Source organism: Astatotilapia calliptera, chromosome 1 (assembly GCF_900246225.1).
Source record: "Astatotilapia calliptera chromosome 1, fAstCal1.2, whole genome shotgun sequence".
Lineage (NCBI taxonomy): Eukaryota > Metazoa > Chordata > Actinopteri > Cichliformes > Cichlidae > Astatotilapia > Astatotilapia calliptera.
In genome coordinates, this window is record NC_039302.1 from 27,231,832 (window position 1) to 27,244,977 (window position 13,146).

Consider the following 13,146-nt stretch of genomic DNA (forward strand, 5'->3'; position numbering starts at 1 on the left):
TGACAGCTATGGAAATAATAGACTGCCAGGCTGCACTGAAACGTTTGCTGTGGCATCCAGGAGACCCCACAGACAGTGGATAAAGAGAGTGGGAGTGTCAGAACAAGCAACATCTTGCTATGAAGGTCAGAGTTGGTCAGAAGGTCATCATGACAAGAGGAGCCTGGCGAGTGGGCCAAATGCAGCAAGAGGTTTGAGTTTCAGTCTGAGCTCCATTTGCCAGGTGCTGGGGCTGTCCACCTCCAGATCAGGAGTGCAGTAGTGCTTTGGCTGGGGACCTTCTCCTTTCCTTTCTCTGCTCTGTCTGGACCTTTTGCCCGACTTGTTCTTGGGTAGTTCTGTGGTTTTCACCTAAGTCACACGAGTGTGGGTGATTGGTTTTCTTATTGAAGTTAACAATGAATGTTTTTTGTTTTGTATTGTTTTGTTTTTTTGGGCTGCACCCAAATATTTGAGTATTCGGATTTATTTAGTTGCATAGGCATCAAAATAAATAAATAAATATATATGTGTGTGTATATATATCAGAGACAAGCCTGGAAATTATGGGTTTTCACAGTTCTCGTTAACAGCAGTGATCGTCATTTTAGCTCACCACCTCACTGTTGTAAGATTGTTGCAAGTTTTAGCAGCTTTTTATAACCACAAAAAAAAAAATCAGTGGGCATTTTTACTCGGCGTAAACCACATATCTCTTTCTCTCTGTACCATCCAGCAAACAGCAGTACCCAGACAGATTTTTACACTGCATGTGGCACTATTTCACAATAGTTAGTGATTATGTGTGTCCCCCGGATCTCAAAAGAACTTGTATTCGGGACAGCCCTATTATTTTAAGGTATTTGTGTCTGTCAGGTGGGGGTGAGGAATCAGATGTTGAACTGAGATTATTTCACCATGAAGGGGTTGGTCGTGTCATTAAATCAGGGACTGTGTATGTTTTTTGTTTTGTTTTTTTGTTTGTCTTAATTTGAATTAATTTGAGCAGTTGCATTAGATTTTGTAATAGGAATATAACTTGATGTTTTCTTGGTTCAGGACATAAAGACAGTGAGGAACTCCAGCACTCTTTGGCCAAAGCAACACCCACCTCCAGCAAACAGCAAAGCCCGACCCCACAGACCAAATCCCAGGTGTGTGTATGTCACCTATACCGATGTGTATTTTATTTATTTTAAAATTTCTCTTCTCATAATGTCAGACCTCCGCAGACATTTTCATATGTAGACTCCTAACATGACTGACTGGGCTGTTTGCATAATAAGCATGTAAAAACAACCAAACCACAGCAAAACAAACCGGTCTCATTTTTCCTGAATTTGCAAATACGTGTTCTGACTAATCAAAAAAAAAACAAAAAAACACTCGGAAGAGTCATTCAGTAACTTGTTAATTGGTGTGTGACAGATGGCTGACTTATTAAAACATGATGGGTAAACAGGATGCTAAATTTCTGTTAGGTTAACTTAACGGTTGTATGAAATAATCTTTCCTGTTACAGCTAAACTGTCAAATTCACCACAGATCTGTGATTAAGAACTGTTTGCCTTCACGCAACTTTTTGCATGTGTGCTTTTGTTTTTGTTATTTTAGTTTTTTAATCTCACTGTGTTTTTGTGTCGTCCCCAGGCTCAACCCGAAGGTCACACTCACATCAGAGCAGTCAACTCTTATGCTGGCTTCACTGAGTTTGACAGAAACCCAGCCTTTCTTCATCCAGACTCGAGTAAGTTCACAAAACAGCGATGAATTATAACATGCAGTGGGTCCAGAAGTTTTGTAAGTTTTCCTTTGTACACCACCACACAATGTGATTGTGTCACACAGTTTCAGTGTGACTCAGGTAGTACATTAAGTGTTGAGGAATTATAGCTGTTTTTATACAAATACTGCGTTACATTGAAAGTGGGAAGATGGAAATGCTGCACGTAATGGTAGTGACGGCTGAATGATGGGGAACAAAACAAAAACAGCTGCAAATACTAGAACTCAGCCATCTTGGGTATGACGTCACTCCCAGCTCAAGTTTCCAAGGTAACAAAGCAGCAAACGTCCCCTATTTTCAGAAGCTCAAGGTAACTGAACAACTGACTGAAGAACAGTTTCGTGAGGCCGATAACGTCGCTATCGCTCGCTGGAAATCAATCACGTTCTGATTGTTTGAACTAAAATCCACTTTGAAGATGGCCAGATGAAAAATGAAAAACATTGTTCCAGAATACTTTTGAACAGACTGTATATTAATGTGATCAATGTTTCACGTCTTTTGAAATATACGGGTTGTTTGTCACTGGTTGTGTTTCTTTAGCTCTGACAAAGAAGGACAGGAGCAGAGTGTCTGCTGAAGACATCCTCACACATGATGACCCCAGGGCTGCAGTACTGGTAAGATTAGTCCGTGTACTTTCCATCGGAAAAAGTCATATATTGTGCAGATTAACTCTGAACTATATTTGTACCTGTTCCTGTAACTGTTTAACAACTTCTGCTTTCTTTACCAGGAAAGAATTCAGGTCAAATCGGCCCAAGCCAGCAGCCTGTAAGTGTCCACACCCACACACGTGCACACAGGCACAGAGTAAAGTCAAAGTCAAGCTGGGCTTTAGTACTTATTTGTATTTATTTGTGTATTTCCCCTATCAGGCGAGCCCCTGGGGAAGACACACTAACAGGTGAGATCTGTGCTCCTCTGAAATCTGCGTAGTCAGGGTTTTCTGTCTGGCTTAACTAGTTCGGTTGCTTTACTTACAATGTTATCACAATGATCTTTGATCTGTTAGCTTTCTCAACATCCTTTGTGTGCAATAAAATCTATACTGTAACAGGTTTCACCAAAAACACCTTTCCCTTTTTTTAAAATACCATTTTCACAATATTTCGTTAATGTTTAACTGAAGAATTGTGATTTGTCTTTCGCAGCATTGTTCTTTAGAATAAACTCAGTTGACCTTAAGGGAAGAACACGTCACAGCACGTGTTTAGAGTTGTGCGAAGCATTTTCCAGAGAAGGAAAGGTCTAGAACGGATCAATAATATGTGATAGAGAGGAACGATTTCACTAATATTTAAAAGCCTACACCTGCAGACAAATCTGATAGGAGAGAGAAACGCTGCTGCAGAATGTTTAATGGGGCTTTTTTTGGTTTGTTTTTTTTCTGGATCAGTTTTTTACTGTTTAGTTCTTCTTCTGTGGTTACAGCTGCAGTTTCTCTCTATACGCCACGTCACGCCCACCTCGGACCCAGAAAGGACTGTGAGTGTCGCTGACTGGCCAAAAAGCACAATAGTTATCTGCATTAGTCATTTCATCTATTCTGAGCTTTAGTGGGAGATTAATCCAGTGAAAAATGGCTAATCCAATCAGTTTTAAAGCAAACTTTTAAAATGAGTGGAAAATGGCATTTGTTGTTTTTGTCTTTATATATGAAAATCATTTTATGTATTTTTGAACAAAACAAGTATTTAAATGTATCTGCAACACATTTCTGGCCCTGAATAGTGTCAGTCGGTAAAAAAACAGTCATTAAAATATTTTAAATAATTTATTAATATCTATACAAACAAATTGATGATACTAAAGACATGACAAATTAAAGTAAGATATTTGTGTGAAATATTTGATCATACATGTGACTTTTAGAATTTCTTATAAAACAAACAACTGGCTTGAAATTGTAATAAATTTAATAATGTATAGATATCACATTTTTATACTTCAATCTATGTTTTTTTCTTAAATTAAAAAAAACTTTTAGAAGTAAAAAAGAGCATGGGCCTGTTTGTGCCTCTGTTAAGTAGTGCAGTGACACCTGCTGGTGGATGTTGGAACAATTCACGTTTTTCTTAAAGGAACATTATTTAACTGTGGACATGCAGTACTTTTAATCCATTCAGATTGATTTAATGGAAGCTGCCCTAATTTGGAAGTGTCAGGTCTGGCTTCATTGATTTTAATAGAAATAAATGGCACTTCTCTGGTGCTCAAATCACTATTTGAAAAACTCAGGAACAGCAAGGCTTCTTTGCAGAAACCATGACACAAACCTTTTTAAAAGCAGGTTTAATTTGTAATATTTCAACTGAGCTGAATCTGTTAACCAAAATAAGCCACAAAATTCCATCTAGTTTCCCAATAATCGAGTAAAGCAGGCATCTATACAGCTAATATCTCCAAAACTTATCATTTAAAATGTTGTTCTGGAGATTTATGAAAACAAGGTAATTAAAATAGAACAATTATTAAGCTGCATAATGTTATGCAATTATTCCCCTTTTTTTAAAATGTTGCTTCTCTCTGGTAGGATTACTTGGATTACTACAACTAATTATTTAGGTTTAAATGATTATAATTAAAGTTCAAGAAAATTCACGATTACAAAGAAAAGTTTCTTTTTCTTAATACTACAGTGACATTATTGAAGACAGTTATTGGAGACTCTGGTACAACCCAGAGTATTACAACAGTGTGCAATGAACTTAACCTTAAAATGATCGCTTCAAACATGCGTACGCAGTCAGCTTCCATCGTTAAAGTGACTTTAGTGTATGAAGTGCAGTGCAGTTTATTTCCAATAATACCGCGAATCCCCCACAAATAGGCAACTAGTTGCTGCAGAATGGTGATTTAACGGCTTGGCGACCATGTTTTTATATAGGAACATAACCGGAATACAAGTTGACAGCTAGTTAAGTTGAGTTTTTTAATACTAAGAGCTGATTGCAAATATGTCCTCCACTTATTTTTGTGTTCTAGTCGCAAGGAAGTTGTAGTTCTACATTACTGTGACTAAACAAGCATGATCTCAGTATTAACTAAAAAATTACAATAATGATTTTTGTTATAATCAGACAGCCCTGACTTACAGCAAAGAAGCTTTATCAATAAAATAGCACTGAGGGTCAGAGGTAAAAATGTCTGTTTGATAGTCTGGACGGTCTTAAATGATTAATTCCGAAGATCATTGAGTCATTATTGCTGGTATGTTTTGCACAAATATAAACACATTATTTTCTGTTTTCCGTAGCTATTGGCTCTCCATTCAAGCCCATTGAAAGCTACCAGTACTCAGGTGAGATGGTGATGCTAGACAGTAAGATCTGTTCCATGTTTGTATCTATTAATATTTTTATTAAAATCAGTACTAAAATGTAGGTGAAAAGTGTAACCGAGACAAAGTATTTTCTGTAGTTTTACTTCAGCTCACTCCTCTACTGCTGCTGTACATGGTGTATGTTCATGTGTACTTTTCCTCTTGTAGCTGTGGAGCGGAACAACTTGATGCGGCTGTCTCAAAGCATCCCCTTCACCCCTGTGCCACCTAGAGGTAAGAACAGTACTTCACAAGGTGAAAATCCCAGCCGAAAGCTTGATGCAGGCAGTTGCAGAATGAGGAAGTATCAAGACGGAACATCACAGATCTGCTTTCAGTATTGTTTGTGCTTTTTTTCCTCACCCTATATCTGCAGCTGGGTCAGCAATAGCTGTCGTTTGATCGTGAAGCAAATAAGTGTACTTGTGTGTGTTGTTCATTTTGACTTCTCGATTGTCACGAGATTGTCACTACGTCCATCTCGTTATACCTACAGTGTACCCATCTGCTGATGGTTGCTCCAGCAAGATAACCCACCATGTCACAAAGCTCAAATCATCTGAAACTGGTTTCTTGAACATGACCATTAATTCACTGTACTCAGATGGTCTCTGCAGTCACCAGCTCTCAATCCAGTAGAGCAACTTTGTTTTTGAATCTGTCTCTCAAAGAATGAATGGGGGCAAAAGGAAGTCCAAGCTGGTGTTATTCGTGAACCTAATAAAGTGGCCTGTGAGTGTATGTAGTAGAGTTAGATGTGTTATATGGGTAAGAGGCATGCTGCCAGTTACTAATCAAATTTCAGAAATAAAATCTGGTTAAGTTCTATGTGAATTAGTGCTGTAACAGCTGTAAGAGTTGGCCCAAATCACGTTTGACTATTCTTTCAAAGAACATTTAAATATGTTTTACACGCACAGCTTCTCTGTCAGAAGTCCAGCTCCAGTCTGTGCTGCTCAGAGCACAAAGAAATGCTTCTTTTTTTTTTACCCCCGTAATCAAATCTAGAATATTTGTTAACAGTCCTTGTATGAACACCTCCAGGATGCAGCACGACAGCCAAATGAGTCTGTATGGTCTTTTAACCTTTAACCATTACTCTAGTCCTATTCTAATCTCTAATCTAATGCCAAATATGTTTTATTTTTGTTTTCTTGTTGTTGTTTTTTTTTATTATTCTCCCAAATCAGCCAGTGAAAGAAAATAATCACATAAAAAACTACTACTAGGTTTCACAAAACATCGAGCCTCAAGGCTCACATTACCAGACTGTATGAATTTATTTCCATGTCCTGTTCAGAGGCTTGTTGGTTGATCAATATCTGTTAAATTTATGTGATCAAATTGCTAAACTAATGATTCCTTCTTTTTTTTTTTTTAATCAATCCGTCACTACAGTTGAATTTTTACCTCTGTTTTGTTGTTCTGCATGTTGGCTTTGTATGGAGATACTGGTACAAACTAAATGTAAATACTGGTTCTTAGAGAAGTGGATGTAAACTCTAAGTGGCCTAAGAGCATTCAAGAACCTGCAGTTCTTGTTACACCTGGATTTACTGGGTGTTGTTTCCTGAGCCCTTGTCTGCTCCTAATGAGGAAGAGGAAGAGGAAGAGTGGAACAAAGGGTTTTCAGGCTCTCACTGACACACCCAGAGGAGCTCTGTGCCAATTTTCCAATGCACGAGTTGGAAAAAACCCCGACTCATTCAGTAGAATAAGTTTGATAAGTCCCTGACGAGGATGCATCTTGTAACTGCACTGACTTCAGTTAAAGTCCAGCCCGAAGACATTGTTTGTTTGCCTTCTTTGATATAAATGTCCCAAGAATAATCAATCGAAAAGAGACTTAAAGTATTCAAATACAGAACAGGGAAGAGAAATGTGTAGCAAATATGCATCCCTTATTTATCCAGGTGAAAATCTATTAAAGTGGTAGCAGAGATTGACAAAACTTTTGCAACTCATGCACCAGATTGCCCCCCCCCCCCCCCCCCCCCCCCCCAAAAAAAAGGGTGCATTGACATGGAGCAAGAGTATTACTGTCAAACAAAGTGGGAACAGTGGCATGTACATTTTACACATGTACAGTCAGAATATGTTAGTTTGTCCAATGATCTTTTAGCATCTGAAAATTGGGCCTTTATATTAAAATGGCTGTAATTCCTTACCGGTTAAAGTGGTACTTTTTTTTTCTTCTTTTTTTTCTTTGCATTAATGGAAATTATGCCATTCACAAAAAGATTTGACTCAAGTAAAAATCCACAAATATTATGGTGAAAACTCAAACAATTAGAAAATTTGGAAAAATGAGCATAGAGCCTAACTAGCTGCTCGACCCGCAGCTACTGTAGTTAAAGACACATTGAATCAAATCTGTCGAAAATAAGCGCCTGTCACTATTAGACCAATACGCCTGCATGAATGAGTTTTAAAGCTACTGTTTATTTTAAGGTCGTGACAGTGTGAGGTGTAATCATCACCCGCTGCTCTGTGTTCCTTCAGGGGAGCCGGTGACCGTTTACCGTCTGGAGGAGAGCTCCCCGAACACGATCAACAACAGCATGTCTTCCTGGGCTCAGCGGGGCCTCTGTGCAAAAATAGAGTTTCTCAGCAAGGAGGAGATGGGCGGAGGACTCAGACGGGCCCTCAAGGTGCTCTGTACCTGGTCAGAGTACGACATCCTGAAACCAGGACACCTGTATATAGTCAAATCCTTCCTTCCTGAGGTGGTCCAAACATGGCAGAGTATCTACAAGGAGGACACTGTGCTCCATCTTTGTCTCAGGGTAAATATTTTGACCTGTGGATTACTCTGGCATATTGGGGGTAGCAAAATAATGTCATTTATGGCAATATTTTAACATTTTTATTCGTTTATCACTGTTGGCAATCCTCACATGCACTGCTTTGTGTAACGTTGCGTTATGAAGGTTATTTGAAGCTTTTCATCCAGTGCTGCTTTGTGTCACTGCAGGAAATTCAACAACAACGAGCTGCTCAGAAACTGACATTTGCTTTCAACCAAATCAGGCCGAAGACAATCCCCTATTCACCGAGGTGAGTGTGCCTGACACAGAAATCCCATTCAACCATAAAGTACAGAACCACTTTCAGGCTTTATTTTTCATATCCTACCATTCCTCTTATTTCTGTCAGTCATTCACTTGGGTGTACAACATCCTACATCAACTTTGATGAGCATGTCTGTCACTGTGTTATCACTGGGTACTAGTATCAGTTCTTTAAAAATCTAATTATATTTCCATACAAATATTTTTGAGACCTTGACTACAAGCTTGTTCAAGTTTTCCATCTGCGACATGAACTTTAAGTTGTTCATGAGCCTTGTTGATCGTGCGTCATGGTGACAATTTTTATTTACACTTTTACAACCACTGAAAAACACCCCTGTACATCTACATAATAAAAATAGTCTGTTGGAAGATGGTGGCTAGATAAAGCCATTATATTCATCCTCTGTTCTTATTTACTGTCATAGTCTGAACTACAGGCCAGTCTACATTCCTTTATTTGTTAAGCAAATGAACCCTTACTATTCATCTGTATCAGTTTTGCAGGCCTCAATTTCCAGGACTTAAAGCATAAAACTCAAAGATTTCACTTCCTTTTTTTAAAAGTTTGTTACAGCTTTAACAGTTCTGGTCAGCTGGACAAACTCTTGGTTTTTTTATTAAAGCATTAAAGCCACAGTCAGCCTCTTTTTCCATCACAATGTGTGTAATCTGATATCATTCTGGTCATCGCAGCAGTCACAATAATTCAAACCAATGTCTAAAAATGACCACTGATGAGTCATAGCAACAACAACCAGACCAGTATTTCCTGAGTCCACTTCAAAATAAAAGTCAGCTTATATTAATCCAGTGCAGTGCTTTCACAAAACAGGAAGAGTTTCGTTTGCACTGGCAGTGAGTAGAGTTTGTGTGCGTCTTTTGATCTGTTTGCTTTTTCTTTCTTGTATAGTGCTGCTGTTGTTCTCATGTGATGTGCTCCGTGAGGGCTAAAAGTCTTTGTTAAAATGTTTTTAACATAGATATTGCTTTATTTTATGGGTTCAGTCACCAGCGTCACATCATTCAGTTATTTGGTGGTATTTTCATATCATTTTTTTGAGATCCAACCATTTAGTGAGCTTGATATTTCTTGTGTTATTGCAGTTCACCTGGCTTGGCTGCTTTCCAAATTAAAATGCAAAGCAGCTGCCACATTTCTGCTGTTAATATTTGCATTTTAAGAAGGCAAACTAATGTTTCCTGGAGCACCAAAGACTTTCTGTCATTTGAAATGTTTGGGGGGGGGGGGGTTTAACTTTAGATGCAGTTCATTTTTCAACTAATACCAAGTCTCCATAATGAAAACTTAATGCATGATATATTTTGTTGCGTCCTTTCCAACAACTTCAAACTGCTTTTGAATGAAGCCTGTTCTGCTATATGCTTTCAGGTTCCTGGAGGTCTTTTTGCTGTATTGCCACTCTGCTGGACAGTGGTTCGCTATAGAGGAGTGCATTACCGGCGAGTTCAGGAAGTTCAACAACAACAATGGTGATGAGATCGTCCCCACCAATCTCCTGGAGGAAACCATGCTGGCCTTCAGCCACTGGACCTACGAGTACACCCGGGGAGAGCTACTGGTGCTCGACTTGCAGGGTAAAATGTCTTCACACACCCTCAGGACATGTGATGGGTCCCACCTAATACAACTACAACTCATCTTTCAATGCCTCAAAAACTGTCAAGTTCATTTATTTAACAATAGGATCCATCACTTTCAGTACATGGATCCATCAATAATCAGTTATGGAGTTCAAGACAAAGGGCTCGTTTAGAAATGATGACATCTGTATTTGTAGTTGACAAACGTGAGCAGTTAGCTGAGGTGTTCTCATCTTCTTTACTCTGTCAGCTGTGAAACAAATCTTGTGCCTCCTGTAGGTGTCGGGGAGATTTTGACGGATCCTTCAGTTATAAAGAGCGGTGAGAAGGGGTGAGTGCTCCATTTCTCACATAAATCAGTCGCCCTTTTAATCTGTGATGTTATTTCAGAATTAGAATACTTTATTTTTCTCAGAGGAAATGTAAGAAGAGCAACTAGCAAGTTAAAGTTAAATAGTACAGTATATTACAAAATAGCTCTAATTTGTCTTCATATTTAATTCAGTTTTAACATTACTGTCAGTTTGTCCTAAATGATGTCTCCGTGCCTGCTGCAGATCTTACGATATGATATTTGGACCCGCAAACCTGGGAGACGATGCTATTCGAAACTTCCGTACAAAACACCACTGCAACTCCTGCTGTCGGAAACTCAAACTTCCTGGTGAGAGAGATTTAATTGTTGCTTTAGTTAGATTAATTTTCACTTTAATCTTACACGAAATGAGTGGTTCGCAAACAGTGGGGCCTGCAGCCATTACAGGTGGAGTCCAGGGGATTGTAGTCCAATTTAACTTGATCTGCTTCTGAGGTGGGAAATCCTAAGAAAAAATCCAAAGCCCAGCTGATACATGATTTTATTGACATAAAGTTTTTTTTTTTTCTGCTGGCCAGACATTGTGGATCATGGAAGGTGGATGAGTGCTATTGTAATGGGTGTACACCGACCCCCTGCTGCCACACAGTCATCAGTAATATCACAGGAGCTACCACAGAAGTTGTATCTAAACCTTGCAGTATTTCACAAAACAGCTGTTCTCACATTAGAAAAAGATGCTTTGTTCCACATTTAGCTTCTTGCATATTTCCATTCCTAGTCTCTGGGCTGGAATATGTAACACTAAATGGGTTATAAACAAAAAGCAAACGCATATCAGGCATACAAGTTCCAGTCATAATCAAATGCACATGCAAACCTTCAACCCTTACATCACCTCTCCACCCACGGAAGATACTACTGTGAAACCACACACGTCAATTTGTGCGTACACATCCTTTCATTGGTCGCGTTATAACGTCAACAGAATAAAATTGGTGACAAACAGGGTTGCTTACTGGCCACTGACTCATGGTTGTTTTTGTTTTTTTTAAAAAACCCTCACACCTGATGATGATAATATTAATATTATTAATATTTATTTACATTCTCATTTTATTTAGACTTTATTTTCATTTACGCATCCGTAGATTTTTAATTGTTATGTATTTAATGTACTCTTATTCTGCTTATAAGCCAATTAAATTTCTACTTTAAAAAAAAATTATTCTACATTATTGCATACATGTTTCGTTATTAGGTTGCCACTTATCTGTGAAGCTTTTTGCCTGCGTGAATTCTGATTTATTGACCACACTTTAACTTTGTTCCCATTTTTCATGTTCATCAGATCTGAAGAGGAACGACTACACACCAGATAAGGTGACATTCCCACAAGAAGAACCTCCGAGCGCCGGGGGTGGCGTTAAAGAGTCCCGCCAATCAATGAGGCTGATGCTGTGATGCGTGCGAGGAGACACTAACCTGATTCATTATAGTCATAGCCAAGGAGCAGGAAGGTGCAATGAACTGGAATAGCTATGTTTCAATCGAAACTGGTGCATGCAGACTGTGTCATGTTTTTCTGTCCCACCCACCAAAATGCTGTGTGAACATAAATCAACCATCTTACTCTTTGTTTTTGTTTTTTTTTAGTATATACATGGGAAGGGTGTGGAGAAGGTTTTAAAATATTTTGTACAATTTTATGAATATATATATATATATGTAAACTGGATATATCAACAGGTACAGTGTCATTGCAAAGGATTTATTTATTAAGAAGTCTGAAAAGTTGCCTTGTTTTACCAAAAAAAGAAGAAAAAAAAAGAACAAATCTAAGTGCATTGTATATCTGTTACAGCAGCTTCAGAAGAGATCGCTTGCTGAAACCGAGTCACTGCTACACGGCGGATTGCCACCAGATCATTTTTACAGACTTGTATCAAACGTTTTGTCTCTTAGTTATTGAAAACATATACACGATTAAAGATCATGTAAAGTATGGGCAGATTGCAATGCAACTTTTACAGAACAATGTATGTAATTTTATTGTATTGAAAGTGTGTCCAGCAAAATATCGATAATAGTTTTTATTGTTACAAAGGTACTATTGCTATATCTTTGTCATCAACTATTGTATGAGCAAATTACAGTCTAGTGTATCTTATAGATACTGTTACCTGGCATGAGCTAAACAGATAAAAATATTTTATTCAGGGGAAGTGACAAACATAAGGGTATTACTGTATACATTTTGTACTGGATATCATTTTAAACAAATAAAATGTTAAAGTTTTAGCAACATCGCCCAAGTCTTAAAATAATCATTGTGTTAACATTTGTGGTCTCTATTCAGATTCTAACTCTTATGTTTCTGCCTGCAGCTCTTACAGTAAGTACACATCAATATTTTGCTCTTTTTTTTTTTAAATTCTAAGTTATATTATTATTTTTCAACCAAAATAATTATGAACATGGGGATTTTGTGCTTATTCTGAAAAAACAAATCTAAATATATTCAGGGTTTAGACAGATGGTTTGTTAAAACGCACTTTAAATGCATCGCCGTTAGTGACGGCCAGTCAGGTGCATGGAGAAATGACCTTAACGAACCTTAACATTTTATGATCAAACCTAAAAAGAAAGGTAACAGCTTAACCAGAAAGCAAAATTTAATTTACAAATTATATTAATTGATCGTCATCAATAATACGAAAAAATAAAAGTGAAACCGCTAGTTAAAATTATAACTTAACAGTTGAAAATTATTAACAAGATTTAGGTTAGCCAACTGTAGTGGTTAGCTAAGGCTGAGTAGTAAAATGTTAATTAAAAGCTGGAAATTATTAGCCACTGCTAGGTTAGCTTATGGAAACTGTTCAAACTCGTATATAATAGTATCGGAGACACTGAATCGTTAGCAAACATTGTACATTAACGGTTATTAAAGCTGTCTAAAATTAGCAATAAGCTATAAATTATTAACTCACGGTATTGACTTCAGAGTTAATGTAGCTAATTAGTAAAACGTTGGATAATTATTAGCCAATATTATAGCCAG

General features: G+C 37.8%; 1 protein-coding gene across 3 annotated transcripts in view; it reads left to right on the forward strand.

Moving 5' to 3' along the window:
• Positions 1 to 11,763, forward strand: part of trpm7 (transient receptor potential cation channel, subfamily M, member 7) — a 72,379-nt gene extending 60,616 nt beyond the window's left edge. For 2 of the 3 annotated variants that reach the window (XM_026172452.1, XM_026172478.1), the window contains exons 27-40: positions 1,039 to 1,133; positions 1,630 to 1,726; positions 2,309 to 2,385; positions 2,502 to 2,539; positions 2,644 to 2,672; positions 3,200 to 3,253; positions 5,025 to 5,069; positions 5,259 to 5,324; positions 7,593 to 7,876; positions 8,065 to 8,147; positions 9,555 to 9,760; positions 10,046 to 10,097; positions 10,324 to 10,430; positions 11,434 to 11,763. In XM_026172452.1, the coding sequence (XP_026028237.1) occupies positions 1,039 to 1,133; positions 1,630 to 1,726; positions 2,309 to 2,385; positions 2,502 to 2,539; positions 2,644 to 2,672; positions 3,200 to 3,253; positions 5,025 to 5,069; positions 5,259 to 5,324; positions 7,593 to 7,876; positions 8,065 to 8,147; positions 9,555 to 9,760; positions 10,046 to 10,097; positions 10,324 to 10,430; positions 11,434 to 11,546 (1,346 nt within the window). In that variant the 3' untranslated portion in view covers positions 11,547 to 11,763. The remainder of the gene's footprint in view (positions 1 to 1,038; positions 1,134 to 1,629; positions 1,727 to 2,308; positions 2,386 to 2,501; positions 2,540 to 2,643; positions 2,673 to 3,199; positions 3,254 to 5,024; positions 5,070 to 5,258; positions 5,325 to 7,592; positions 7,877 to 8,064; positions 8,148 to 9,554; positions 9,761 to 10,045; positions 10,098 to 10,323; positions 10,431 to 11,433) is intronic. The other variant, XM_026172461.1, reaches the window with a different exon arrangement.
• Positions 11,764 to 13,146: the final 1,383 nt, after the last annotated feature.